Source organism: Amaranthus tricolor, chromosome 15 (genome assembly GCF_026212465.1).
Source record: "Amaranthus tricolor cultivar Red isolate AtriRed21 chromosome 15, ASM2621246v1, whole genome shotgun sequence".
NCBI lineage: Eukaryota > Viridiplantae > Streptophyta > Magnoliopsida > Caryophyllales > Amaranthaceae > Amaranthus > Amaranthus tricolor.
In genome coordinates, this window is record NC_080061.1 from 5,786,651 (window position 1) to 5,801,598 (window position 14,948).

The 14,948-nt window shown below is 32.4% G+C and overlaps 1 protein-coding gene across 11 annotated transcripts; it reads left to right on the forward strand.

Moving 5' to 3' along the window:
* Positions 1–4,007: 4,007 nt before the first annotated feature.
* On the forward strand, positions 4,008–12,746 carry LOC130801202 (pentatricopeptide repeat-containing protein At4g19440, chloroplastic). 11 transcript variants are annotated; one of them, XM_057664994.1, is made up of 7 exons: positions 4,024–6,830; positions 6,955–7,134; positions 10,745–10,888; positions 11,001–11,079; positions 11,188–11,286; positions 11,941–12,176; positions 12,266–12,746. In XM_057664994.1, the coding sequence occupies exon 1, from the start codon at positions 4,308–4,310 to the stop codon at positions 6,795–6,797; it is 2,490 nt and encodes an 829-aa protein (XP_057520977.1). In that variant the 5' UTR covers positions 4,024–4,307; the 3' UTR covers positions 6,798–6,830; positions 6,955–7,134; positions 10,745–10,888; positions 11,001–11,079; positions 11,188–11,286; positions 11,941–12,176; positions 12,266–12,746. The 11 variants fall into 11 exon arrangements, with proteins under 11 accessions (XP_057520972.1, XP_057520978.1, XP_057520969.1 ...); XM_057664996.1 differs by having other exon boundaries at positions 11,981–12,176; XM_057664989.1 differs by having other exon boundaries at positions 4,008–6,830; positions 11,188–12,176.
* The last annotated feature ends 2,202 nt before the right edge of the window (positions 12,747–14,948 follow it).

Sequence of the window (14,948 nt, forward strand, 5' to 3'; positions counted from 1 at the left end):
AATTGATAGAAATTGATAGAATTGGTTAATATTTGTTAATTTTATTTAATTAAGGATATTCTAATGATAAGCACCAATTATCCGACAGGCGAATGGTAGCAATTTTTTAATTTTTTTTTCACAAAATAGCACTCAACTCTTGGGATAGGTACTGCAGTAACATTATGATGTTAAAAACGTTAAGTTTCCGTTAACTGTTAAAATGACACAAATACCCTTGTTTAATTTCAATAGAGATATTTTACATGGTAAGCACTAACTATGGTGAAAGGCGAGTGGTAGCAATTTCTAAATTTTTTTTCCACAAAATAGCACTCAACCCTGGAAAAGTTAACTGAAATTAAACAAGGGTATTTGTATCATTTTAACAGTTAACAGAAACTTAACGTTTTTAGCGTCATAATGTTATTGCAGTGACTTTTCCAAGAGTTGAGTGCTATTTTGTGGAAAAGAAATTTAAGAATTGCTACCCTCGCCTTTCGCCATAATTGGTGCTTACCATGTAGAATATCCTTTAATTAAATGGTAATAAGATAATTAAGTGTAATTAGGTGGGGGAGTATGCTAAGTTGCTAACAACTACTGCTCCTCTCATATAGAAGTGTACTATACTTATCCCCATTATTTAGTCTCATTTTAATTTGAAACTAAGAAATTATCATTATTACCATTATATTCAGTATATCTCGTTTATAGGATTGCCTATAAACAGAGTTTGTGGAGGAAAGAACGAAAACAGCTTATACCCATAAAGCAGAGTGCGGGCAAAGGGTCCCTCGACTTAAGAAAGATTCACAAATGAATCCTCAGAGAAAAGAAAATTGGTTTATTATCTACGATTTAGCTTTAAAAACATGGCAAATTTAATTTAACAACTAAAAAAAATTTCATGGATTTGATTTTATAAGATATAGAGTTAATATAACAAGTAAAAAGAAAAGTTTAAATTTATTTGATTTGATTTAATATGATTTGATAAGATAGAGTTAAAATAAACATGTGGGCAATGATGCAATTAAGAACTCTTGGGTAACAATCTAATAACCATCCATGGTAATGAATCCATTGGCAGATATTATTATTGTAGCCTTGTTGGAGTAATATCATAACCCAATAACTCATGGTTTCCATTATCAATATTAATGTCTAATGGCTACTTGGCCAATACTACTATGATAATATTTATGTCTTGTTTTACACGGAGACTAAATATAAGAAAATCATTTAGATTTAATTCTTACCTCTTTAGTTCTTTAGGTACTTATCTTGTAATAAAAAAAATAAATAATATATTATTAAATGTAATTAGGCTTAATAATTTATAAAATCATAATTAAATGAACAAACTATGTAATTTTGGCCTTATTAAGTGTATTCGTCACTGGTCAGGCAATAATGTCTTGCAGAAGAACACACCTGATGGCTGATTGGAAAACTTGATGCGGTTTTGCTTGATTTACAACAATGTCAGCATGGTTGGGTTGTCAATCTGCGGCAATAATGACTGCATAATTGATATTCCCTCCATTCCTAAAAGTTTGTAATATTGTAGTAATTCATATATCGTTGTTAAAAATTACTCCGAATTGAGAGTAAATAGAGGAGATGATGAAAAAAAAAAAAATATCACTTTAAAATTGTAAGTGATTATTTAAAGTTATAAGTAATTTCTCTAAATATATGAATGTGATCACTTCAAAACTATAAATAATCATTATAAGTAATATATTAAGACGATATTCGGTCAATCTCAATCCCATAGAGATGTTCTCATCACGAGACTCATTTTATTTGAGAAATTTTTAAATAAAAATTAGTGAAAGAAATGTGTCAATGAAATAAAAAATAAATTGAATTTGGACGATGAGGAATAACGTGAGTTGACATTTTTTCCGCGCAGGGTCATTCCTGACTATAGGTAAGGTAGGCATTTGCCTAGGGCCCAGAGTTAGAAAGGGCCCTAAAATTTAAAAATATTAGTTAATGAAATAGACACTTACAAATTTGCAATTTATGAGTAGCTCTTTATCATTTAAGAATTACATGACAAGTCTACATTTTTAACGTTAATTATAATATAAGGTTTGTATTTGTTATTTTTTCCAAACATCCGTTTAAGTTCAGATTTGACCCTGTATATAAAGAGCTCATTTCTTTCAAATTGTCTTACCTGGCCCATATAATGCCAATAAGAGCGCTTTTTCCGCGCCCCTACATGAGGGCACAGAGTTTCGAAATTGTTATACTCCCTCCGATCTTATGAATTAGTCCCATTTCCTTATTTGGCAAAACCTTTGAATTAGTCCCATTTTTATTTTTGGCAATCCTTTTTTACTTAAATACCCTTAGTTCACACAAGTAATTACGAATATACCCCCATATACCTTACTTACCCAACTACCCTTCACTACTTATCCTTCACTACTTATCCTTCACTACTTACCCTTTACTATTTACCCTTTTTAATGGACCCCACACAATCCTTAATATCCGTGCCCAAGCAAATGGGACTAATTCATAAGATCGGAGGGAGTATAATTTTGTATGTGATAATTTTGTATGCATATTTGTTGTATTTTTTTTATATAATACTATTAAAATAGGAGTGATAACAGTATATCAATGAAAGAAATATTTGTTGTAAATGTTTCTGATATGTATTCTATTTAAATAAATAGAAACAGTACAATAATGATTTAAAAAAATAAAATATTACACAATAATAAATATTGTTAAAATAAAATATTTACAATATATGTAAAAATAAAATAATATTTTTAAGACATTATTATTATTCTAATATACTCTTGAAGTGGATCTAGGATGTTGACAAACGTGGAGATTGTCCCTAAAATTTTAGAACAAAAAGTAAGAGAAATACTTTTGATAAATATATATTTGCAATCTGATATTTAGATGGAACATAAAGTACTAACTTTGAATATCAAACTCAATGTTTTTGGTTCTTTAATAATTAATGTTAAACATAATTATCAAACATATATATATAACTTTAATATTATCATAATATACCAAAATAGTGGTACGAATTAGACAATGAATCTCAAGTATCAGATTGCAAAGCTTACGTATTTTGTATTAAAGAATTTGGAGAGTAGGTTGATTTTAAAGAGTTTGCTTAGTAAAATGTTAAGAAGATAAGTTGTAATTTGAAGTATATGATGGCCAAAACAATGGAGGGAGAGAAGCATTAGCAAGCAAAGTATAAATGTTATTCATGAATTGATTTTTTCTTTCAGAGAAGATGCATGAGAACAAGAGAAATGAAAATATATAATTAATTTCTGCACAAAGCTTAGAAAAAGAAGTATATCATACTCTCTACCATTATAACATTAAATTTTTTAATTTTTCGATTAAATTGAGTTTAACCAAATAATATGGAAACAATGTCTTATTTGTGGTGGTAATAGGATATAGGTAATCTTAACTTCCCACATCTCATGAGAGTCTTTTGCCTCTGAATATCATTTATAAAAAAGTCAAAGGATTAAGATTAATTTAGATATTGTTGTCAGCGGTAAATTTACGTATAAAATGAAATTCTTAATTTAGTTTTGGGTTATGAAGAACATTTTTAAGTAAAAAGAAAATGTCACAAGAGGGTATTTTAGTATTACCAAGTCTATTACTAGGAATATGATGGCCCTTTCCAACAATATATCTATTATTTGTGCTTAAATTAGAATAAGAAGAGAGATTATCAACATCAAATTCAAAAAAACTTGTATGAAACTATCTGATCGTGAAACAAGTATGTATAATGAGGCAAATTCAAAAAAAAAAAATATTTGTACATCTAAAGTGAATGTTTTTAATGATTAATTAGATTATTTAACTCAATTTGAACCTGTCTCACAGTCAGACTGTCTAAAAAAACTGTGGTTTAAATTTATTTTATTTAATTGGGCTAATTTTTTTTCGAGAATTCCCATATGGGCCTGGTATTGAGCCATCAATTTAGTCTAAATTGAATGAATTGGGCCCAATGTTTGACTTCTCCCTCTCCATTTTCCTTTGCAATTCTTCTGCACAAATTCATGGTCTTCCCGAACCCTAACCACCTACTCCCTGCTCACGAACATCATACATTTAAATTCATATACTAATACTATCGTGGCCTTATTAATCTTCATTCTTCCTATTCAATGATCAACAACTGACAAAGGGAAAGTTTTCATTCATAGTATGAATTTCTATGAATGAATCCAACGTAGAAACATTAATGCAAATTTGTAATACTTATAGTTTTTCAATCGATTTAACCTATTCCTCAATTATACTAAATGCGTTCCTTTGTTATGGATTTGAGAAGAATCTCCTCTATTAAACCCAATTTCTTCTTTTCTTCCTTTCGCCGCCAAGTTTTTCCGCCATTAAAGACACTTCAAATTCAACCTTCCCATGAACCTAAATCTGTTGATGAAAGTTTGTTGAAATGGATTTCTTCAGTTTTGTCAAACCCATCTTTGGATTCTTCCAAATGTAAAGAAATTTTGACTTCCTTATCTCCTTATCAATTTGATCATGTTTTTGTTCAAATTAAATCATCGGTTAGTCTTAATCCTAACACCGTGTTGCGCTTCTTTTATTTTGGGATTGAATCATGTGGATATTCTTTTAGTGTTAAATCTTATTGTGGGTTGATTCATCTGCTTGTTGGGTCGGGTTTTTCTGATTCTGCTAGATTGTTGTTGATTCGTTTGATTGATGGTAAAGTTCCCACTTGTTTTAACAAGTTTAGTGATTTACATATTGAGATTGCTACTGCATTGATTGATTTGAACGTTGGTTGTTTAGGGGAGTCTATTGGGAACCGTTCCTTTGATTTGTTGATTCATGTTTATTGTACTCAAATAAAAAATGCAGGTTTTGGAATGGCTTTTGATGTTTTTAAGGTTTTGACGCAGAGGGGAAGTTTCCCCTCATTGAGGACATGTAATTTCCTTTTGAGCTCGCTCGTTAAGGCGGGCGAGCTTCAAAGGAGTTACGAGGCGTTTGAGATTATGAAGAGAGGGGTAGTGCCGGATGTTTATTTGTTTAGCACGGCTATGAATTCGTATTTCAAAGGTGGTCTAGTTAAGGATGGAATCGAGTTGTTTCTGGAGATGGAGAAACTAGGCATTTCACCTAATGTTGTAACTTATAACAATGTTATTCATGGACTTTGTAGGTGTGGAGATTTAGATAAGGCATTTCAGTTTAAAGAGAGGATGATTAGGAATGGTATGGGGCCAAATGTTGTTACTTATGGTGCATTGATCAATGGTTTGGTTAAGTTTGAGAAATTTGATGAAGCAAAGGGTTTATTACAAGAAATGTCAGAGAAGGGTTTAGTTGCTAATGAAATTGTTTATAATTCAATAATTGATGGGTATTGTAGAGTTGGTAACCTTGAGGAGGCTTTGAAAATGAAAGATTATATGTTGTCAAGGGGAATTAGTCCGAACTCTTCGACTTTCCATTCGCTTCTACGTGGGTTTTGCCAGAGTAGTATGGCTGAGCAGGCTCAATCTCTACTGCAGGAGATGCTTTCAAGAGGTTTATCAGTAAATATTGGGGCATTTAATTCTGTTATTAGCTGTTTATGTATGAATAGTACATTGGAGTCAGTCTTGTGTGTTGTTGAAGAGATGCTAGTTAGAAAGTTAAGACCTAACGATGCTTTGCTTACGAAAATTATGGTTAGAAGCTTTAAAGAGGGTAAACATACACTGGCTGTTGAGTTTTGGTATAAACTTTTAGAAAGAGGGTTTACACCAAATATAGTGACTTCAAATGCTTTGATTCACGGGCTTTCAGAGGCGGGTATTATGTTTGAATCTGTTAAACTTGTTAAGGAAATGGTAAAAAGAGGTCTTGTATTGGATAGAATCACATACAACACTCTGATCTATGGTTGTTGTAAAAGTGGCAAATTGGAGGTAGCTTTTAATTTGAAAAAGGAGATGGAAAGGTGTGGTATTGAACCCGAAACTGCAACATACAATATCCTACTTCATGGTCTGTGTGTTGCCAATAAGATGGATGAAGCTATGAAGCTCTGGGATGAGTGCAAAAGAAATGGAATGATTTCAAATATTTATACTTATGCTGTTATGATCAATGGGTTTGGAAAGTCCGGAAAAATCGAGGATGCAGTTGGTGTCTTCAATGAGATGCATGCTCAGAAGTTAGAGCCAAATTCAGTTGTTTATAATTCACTTATATCAGCATATTGCAGAGCAAATAATATGGTCAAGGCTTTTCGTTTGCGCGATGACATGAGAGCCAATAGTATTCCACAAACTTTGGTCACATACACATGTCTTATAGATGGGCTGGCTAATGCTGGTGATCCTGAGCAAGCTAGGGAACTCTTTGAAGAAATGGGCAAGTCAGGTCTGATTCCTAATGTTATCTGCTATACTGCGTTGATGAGCGGTTACTGTAAGCTTGGTCAGATGGAAAAAGCGGAGGCCATCCTGAAAGAGATGGGTTTGAATGGCATATGTCCAAATAAAATCACCTATACAATCATGATTGGTGGGTTTTCAAGAATGGGTGATTCTGAAAAGGCAGCTAAGCTTTTGGAAAAAATGGTTCAGGATGGTATTGTTCCTGATAAAGTTACATATAATGCTTTCACAAGTGCTTTGTGCAAAGAGGGGATGTTTGAAGAAGCTTTTGGAATGACTGATACTATGACACAACATGAATTTTCTTTGGATGATGTGACATATACAACCTTGATTGATGGACTGTCACAACCGGTGGCACTTGCGAACCAAGAGTGATCAACAAGAATCCTGAAATTTCTCGATGGTTTGGTACTTCCATTGTCTTCATCATGAGCATAGTTCATGTCTTTCGTTCATCTTTGATAAATGTATGGAAAGCTTCTTTTTCGATCAAATTCCTCATTGACAGTCGTTATCCTTGTTTTTTATGCAGATAGATTACTTGCTTACAGACACTTCCCTTGTTTGAGGCAGGAAGTTGAATTTTTCAACGCATCCCTGTCGTATTAAAATTCCTTTTTGTGGACGAGTGTGATTCTGTGAAGGTGATGCGGCTGCATCTTGCTTGAAATTCGGTTTTGAGGATTGATGAATCCATATATTCTTCTGCCAGGTAAATGCTCTACAGGCTAGCTTTAAAATGAGGTGTTTTATTCACGATTTGTTTCTTTGAATATAAATCCATGGCGCTTGCTAATGCTTTGCTTTACTATGTTAATGTATTGTATGATGCAATCATACAATTATGCTCTTTTAAATTAGTGAATCCCATATTCTTTCTTTAGTTCTAACTTACTGGAGATTTATTACTAAAAAATACAGATAATCTGGATTCCTTCTCTTAACTGGCACAAATAAATCCGGTGAAACTGTCATATGCTTTTTCCGGATCAATAACATATCCAAAGCTGCTATTTTCTTAGATATATGACAACTTGCCGGTCCCCATTCTTATGATTATTTATTTGTTTCTAATAAGAATCACACTAGGTTTTGCGGCGTTTATTGAAAACTAAGAGTCTTTTAGTGCCGACCGTTTGTTTAGTTGAGGCTTAAGAATATAGCACCCTTGAAACCATCTACCTTTATAGGGCGTAACCTTTACTGATTGAATATTGGTTGCTAGAAATTTATAACAATGAGGATCCACAAGTTGTCTTGTTTAATAAAATATGTGACTATTAGTAATGTTTATAAAGGAGATGAAAGAGAGAAAAGAATAAGGATATAGTAAATATTATGATAATTATGATAATATGTGACTACTAGAAAAATTATGATAACCATAAGTCCATGACTTTTCATATCTGACACATTTCCTTTTCTGTTAATTTCTATGAACCTAGGTTTCTTTGACAAGTTTTCGGTTTTTTTCTTTCTTTTCTTGTGTAGATAATTACGACCTTTGTTCTTTTGAATTTTGAAAGACATTGAAATTGAAAGAGTTATTTGGGATTAGACAAGAATTTTGTTCTTTATGTTGGTTAAAAGTCACAAAGGAAAAGAGTGAAGAAGTAAACAGGTCCCAGTCCTCACGGATATAGATAGTATTAGTGAGTGAAAGAAAATGGAGTATCACCTGTTTGTTGTCTTCTCAAACATGAGTTGTGTCTCCACATTCTGAAAAGATTCTGCTTCATTGCCTTTAGCTTTTGATTATCAACATTAGCAGCCTTGTCCATATTTGAGTAATAATGATAATGATGTATACTTGTGGCATTTAAAAAGCTGAATAAGCAAGGGAACAATGAAATAGATTTTGGGAGTTCTGTTTTGTTGGATCCTTCTACGAGAACTTTATTGGGATTCAAAATTTTGGGAATGAAAGTTGAGAACTAGGTAAGACATGTTTGAAAATATTATGGAAGAAAGGAAAGGGATTAGGTGTGAAAATAAAGAGGAAATATGAAAAAAAGGAAATAAGTTTTCAAGTTAGTTCAATCAATCTAATATATCTCTAATGGCCTGTTTGGTAGGTGGTGTTCAACGGTGGTAATGGGAATGAAAACTAGTGTAATTTTGGTTGAAAAATCTCTTGCTACCTATGCTTGTCCAACTTCAATCATCTCATTTTCTTCATAAATTTCATTTCAGTGCATTACCATTGGGAGAGGTGGTATTAGGTGGTAATGGAAATTTGTAAACAAAAAAACTTTTTTGTGATCAAGGTTTCATGACCATGGGAATGACATGGAATTTATGATGAAATTTTACACTATAAATCATTCCCATTACCACCATTTAGTACCACTAACCAAACGGGCCGTAAAGATTGTGTATTTGTTGTGCATTATTTAGAGGGTCATTGCAGTAGCAATATGCTACTTGCAGTGTGATTAGCATTGTACAAACTAGGTTATTTATGGTAAGGAGTTAGGCTTAGGACTTATCCTAATGCCCAAATTTCTTTCATCCATCTTGATTCACAAAACATTCATACCCTCAAAAGTATTCTAAGGAATCCCGGTGGCACTCTTTTCAACTTTATATCTAGCACGGCTAACCATCATTTGTAGGACTTGCGAGGAGCTCAGCATAGCAAGTCGTAGTATCCTCTTATTCCAATTGATCAATTTGGATGCACCTTGCTTCCTGTTCTTCCTTTTATTGATCTATATGGTAGTGGGCATGTTTATCTTCCCTATGCTTGCATCTAAGATCAGCAATTTTTAGGGCTTCTATCAAGCATTAAATGGACCGAAAGGTCTGAATCTTCCCAATTGCTAGGAAACAGGAAATATATATTTAACATCTTTACTGATATGGTCAATCAGTTAAAATTATGAATGGCATCTGCTACATTTTGTTTGCTTATTCCTTAACTCATGGTGTTGATACAAGTTTTTCTTTATTTGAGGTGTATCGCTGTCAATGCACAAAACTTTCTTCATTGAAATATCTTTACTCTTAAGTGCTTAGGTTCTACACTTGTATATCGTGCTATAGTTTTATGAGATGGTTTACAAAATTATGGCCCATGATGTAATTTCAAACCAGCAATGTATACTATATATAAAAAGGCTGTTGATTTTCAACAATCTTCCATGTGTCATGCATTTACATGTTACCGTTACCCTTATCATGGATGATGCTATAGATTACCTCGTTAAAAAAAGAATGGAGTTCTTTCAAGAAGAATAGTAAAAAAGTGAAAATAAAATTGGACGTATGTTGGATCTGGTGCTTGAAGTTGAAGTGTTGAATCCACAACCTCGTGTTCTGATATTAGCATTTTTTCCATCAAGCAGATGACATGACTAAAGTCTAAGGATTGATAAAAAAAAGGAAAAACATCTCTTATGCTTCACCCTTAATATCCCTTCCTCTACACTTTTTGTTTATTTATAAGAACAAAAGTTTGGTTAAACAAAATATAAAGACAATATGGTAATTTTCATTCAATAATTAATATCCAAGGACTAATACATTGAGCTATTTACAATAACTCTTCATTACCCTGATTCCATTAAGAGACTCCCATCTAGAGTGGGATTTAGGGATTAGATGTATGCAATCTTATCTTTATCACTACTACAAAAGAGGTTGCTTAGATTGATAGTTGATATTAAACGTAAAAAGTGAAAATGATATTATGAGTCATTTTAATGTAGTCCTTTATAATCCAAAACAAAAGAACAAGAAAAATCTTTTCTCAAGTATTTAAATGCCATATGAATGCTTGCTTAGAAGAGACACATACAATTTTCAACTACTAGTAATTTTGAAAGTCAAATACTCTTGAAGATTCAACCTTTTACTTATGAAATTATGCATGGTGATAACTGATACATTGAATCCTTCCTGAATGTGTAAAATCTTTTTTTCTGGGAGTATATTGTTACCAATATGTAATTCCATTTCTCCAATTTTTCTGGCCACTGCGATTCTTTGGCAGATGTGCTGGATGCCTATTGAACTTTCAGATTTTGTGGGAAGCTTGTGTTAGGCGTATCACTTGGGGGGAAAATGTTGTGGCAGTGACATGGACATGTGGGGACTGTATTGGAGTCTAGAATCAAGCATTTTGTGATGGATACCATTTTAACCTGTTCATTCAACTGTTTTTCTGTTTTCTATAGAAAACTGATTATAGTTCATATATTCATAGCAAATCGTTCATTTATTCATAGATTAACATGATCCTTTATTAATCTCAAAAAAAAAAAAACATGATCCTTTATTTTTAATAATCAGCAGTGATCCATTATGTCATTTGTTTACAGATTAGTGAGAGGATCATGTCACCTAGATCATAATAGATGTTGTAGTGCTTCATATAGTACTTGCATCTAGTATTGGAAATTGCATGGAGGATGGCGATGTATAGCAGATGACGTGATGATCATGTTTCCCTTCTTTTGCAGAAGGTAATGTCTGTAATTTGAGCCAACAATGAACTTTTCTAATTCCTACTTTCATCATCCTGATCTTGTATAGTAGAATACACATTTAACTTATTTATTTGTTTTGATGATACAGGCCGTCTTGTTTTGTGGAACGCTGATGCCAACTTCAACAATTATGTTTTCGTATGTGCGTATGTTTGTGCACAGCATAGGTAACGTTTGCCAACTGTCAATCACATATACATCATTTATCAATCTTTTTGTCTCTTTATTTTTATTTTGTCGGTCAGAACATAAAATTTGAACTAACTGGAAAATAGGAAAGAAGGAAATCAGTATTGTGTTGAATTTGGATTTGGGAATCTGTAGACGAAGGGAGGAAGTTTGGACGAGGAAATCTGTAGATGAAGGGAGGGAGTGTGAGTAATTTCCCTCTTTCCTTCCCTTTGTTTAATGCTAATGAAACACACTAAGGGGTTGTTTGGTATTCACTTTTCAAGCATCGTGTAAAAATAATGTTTTCCCTTGTTTCCTCATAATTGACTGATGAAACTTCATGACCCCTTCAATGGAGGATCTAAGAGGAGAAATGAGATAAAGCTTAAATGAAAGATGAAAGAGCATGACAAAGACATTAAACCAATTCCGGTTCTTTGGTTCTCTTTGTTTCTGCTTTTTCTCTTACATCTCTCTATTACAAACAATTAATAATGAAAATGCTTGATATTAACCTTATCTCTTTATGTATTCCCTTTTCATTATTCATACCAAACACCCCCTTAATGTTTTGAGATTCGCCTTGCTGCCTTCTTGTTGGTATTGGTGTTGATTGTATGTTCATTTCAATGTAACATAATCCCCCGGCTAATTTGCAATTCACAATTCGCTCATTATGACAGTTCCGGAATATGTCCCAACATTTTTTTATCATAGGGTTGGCTTAGGGAAGGAGAAGGTTAAGTGAGAATTGAATCCAAGGCCTAACCTGGGAAAAGTGATACTTGCTTCAACTGAGACAAGACCCGATTCTTGAAATATGTCAAATTTTGATATCTTCACTCTGTTTACTGCAGCTTTTGGAACAAGGGCTATTTTTTGTTTATTTTGATTCAGGGGTAAGGCTGGAGAATTCCCTACAAGCAAGGGGGAAGAGGAGAATCGAACCTCAAAACAAGGGAAACTTACTAGAGCAGATGAGAAGTTAGAGAAGATTCATCATGGCAACAAGTTTAAAATTAGCTCACAAGGCTCTTGAACCTGATCCCATCGAATCAGTATTGTACTGCTGTGTCCCTCAAGGCTTTTTTGCGTAAGGTGTTCTGAACTTGTTGTCCTTTGTTCGTATATCCTTTCATGATGTATTGTATCCTTATTTGAATTCGTCATCTGTGCATTCAGATTTCAGGATTACTCTTCTCGGAGATTACAAATCTCAATTACTCTCTTATCAATTTATGCATGCACTGAAAGCTTGGTGAGACGAAACAAAGTCTGATCATGAGTTTCTTGGCATTACACATAAGTTCTCGAAAATGTTAAATTCCCGCTAGCGTGGTTTAATTGGATTCGACCTAGCTAATGGTAGCTTGCAACGATCAGCAGCAAGAATTTTCTTTTCTCAATTGATATAGCTCGTGCTCGGAAGAAAGGAGAACTCGAAAAAACTGGTTCTCCTTCAGTAACAGCTTCTGAGTTAGATTCTTGTAAATCAATCTTTAGTAGGGTTAAGCCTTTGTAGTTATTGTAGTATAATTGTATTTTAGTGATAGTGATAGTTTTAGTCATCTATAGGAATATATTTAAAAATTTTATTTCATGAGCTATTCTTTTTTGTTTCATTAAAAAATATAAAATTAATATGAAATTAAATCACTGGTTAGGTTAGTTTTCTTATATAGCATATCATGACTTCAACATCATATCAAAGTCTTGAGCTTTCATAGTTGGGACTTATGATCAAACCACTGGTTAAATTAGTCAAGGAACCTTTATTGTATGCTCATTCTCAACAAGTGAGGGACTTGAGGGGATTGTTGAAGGGTCTGTCGTTGTTCATATGTAAATTGTGCTTCATTAGAGAAAGAAAACAATATTTCTATCATATTACTTTTGAGCAAGAGCAAACCATACAACAATAGTGTGCATCAAATTAAATAAATTTGAGGAGTGCAAGTTAGAACGTGTGATTAAATGGAGTAGAGAATAAGTACTATTAACGCTTGTGAATGGAAGATTAAGAACAAGACCAAGTTCATATTAGATTTTTACTATCACTTTATAATACTTTTGATTGAGTTAATTTTTCTTGATAATTGTGATCGTGTTAACTGTATGAACTGTAGATACTAATTTTTCAATTTAGCGACTCTTGTGAGAGACCATCTCTCTGAGAGATAACCTTCTCACAAGCGCCCAAACATCTTTAAAAATCATAACTCTCTACACATGTTTATAATATGTGAAGTAATTGAATATAGATTTATAATATGTGAAATATTCCTTCTGTTCTATTGAAATTGCATCATTTGACTCAATTATGTGAGAACTTTTAAAGTCAAATGATGTTGTTTTAATGAAACTGAGTGATTAGATGTTTAAAGTATGTGAGGAAAGATATGCAATAGGTGATTAAGATTTTGTGAAGTTATTGTTTATGGTATGTCAAGTAGTAGTAGGTGTTTATGTTTTCTCGTATACACTTACATCATATATCATAAACACCTAGTTCATATATCATAAACATCTAAATTGAAGATAATATATAATCCATATTTTTTATAATTAAAAAAAAACTATTAAAATAAACTCAAAAGTTGAATGATAGGAATCAATAATGGAAGACAACTTAAATGGGACGTGGAATAAAATTTGGAACATAAACTGTTGTGAGAGACGATTTCTCCAAGAGACGCATTACATATATGGGCTAAATAGTCAATTAATACAAATTAAAGAGAAAATAAGAATATAGGCGTCATGTTTTGAGGTCGTCTATTTGAGAGACCGTCTCTCATAAGATTAACATAAATTGGAAACAATAGAGATTGGCCAAATGAATAAGATCAGTAGATATATAACTGTGTTCGGTAAATTTTGAATATGATATTTTGTGTCGAGTTAATTTCAATTTTTGCATGTGTACAAATATATTAATAATTTGATTTGATTTAGAAACAGCAACTTTTTGTGAAGTTAAGACAATCAATTTCAATAAATCAGATCAAATTTAAACAAGTCCGATCACATTAATATTTGACGATGTGTCGGTAGAAGGTACAAACGCGTAGGGCACATTCCTCTGTAGACATCAAAGATATACAATCCATTATCCAGTGTTTCATTTTCCTTTTCCCATTATGTTTTGCATAATGACTAAGTCACGTTTAATCACTCATGCCAGATTTCGTTGTATGCCAATTTATTGCCAAACCTTATCACTTCATTGTTGATGCTAGCTAGAGGTGTCATTTACCTCACTGTGTCGATTTTAGGTCATATATTTCAGATTGGTTTAAAATTGAATTTTAAGTCTATATTCATTTTTACATAATTTTAAATTCATTTTGAAGTTGGGTTAAATTGGGTTTGGTTACAAGGTCGGGTAAATATTTGATCATCAAGCGTGTTTTAAACACCTTTAGCTTATGCTATTTATTTTCTTTTATATTTCTATTGAATTAAGACTTAGGCATGTCAAACAGATCATATTGAATTGGGTTCGTGTTGGAGTTATATATAAATGGACCAAAAATCCATTGAACATGAACCTAATTCGTTTAGCTAATTGGATTGAAAATCACAATCCTGACTTGATCATCTATAACAGGTCAAATGAACCTAATTTCAAACCACTAACCTGTTTAGAGTTTTTTGTTTCTATTCCAGGTTTTATGATATTGACTACATCTTATTCTTTAGACTTCATTTTTAAACTTATTTTATAAATTGTTTAGTTTGTATTTACTATAAAAAATAAATAATAAATAAATTAAGTTCGCCTTATAATGCTTGTTTTGACTTGAAAATAACTGGTATTATTAGAAAAGTAGTTAATAAGAGTAAACTAGCTAGCATACTCTAA

Excerpts from the sequence above, each read along its gene's own strand:
- LOC130801202 (XM_057664986.1), top strand. The coding sequence starts at position 4,308 with ATGCGTTCCTTTGTTATGGATTTGAGAAGAATCTCCTCTATTAAACCC.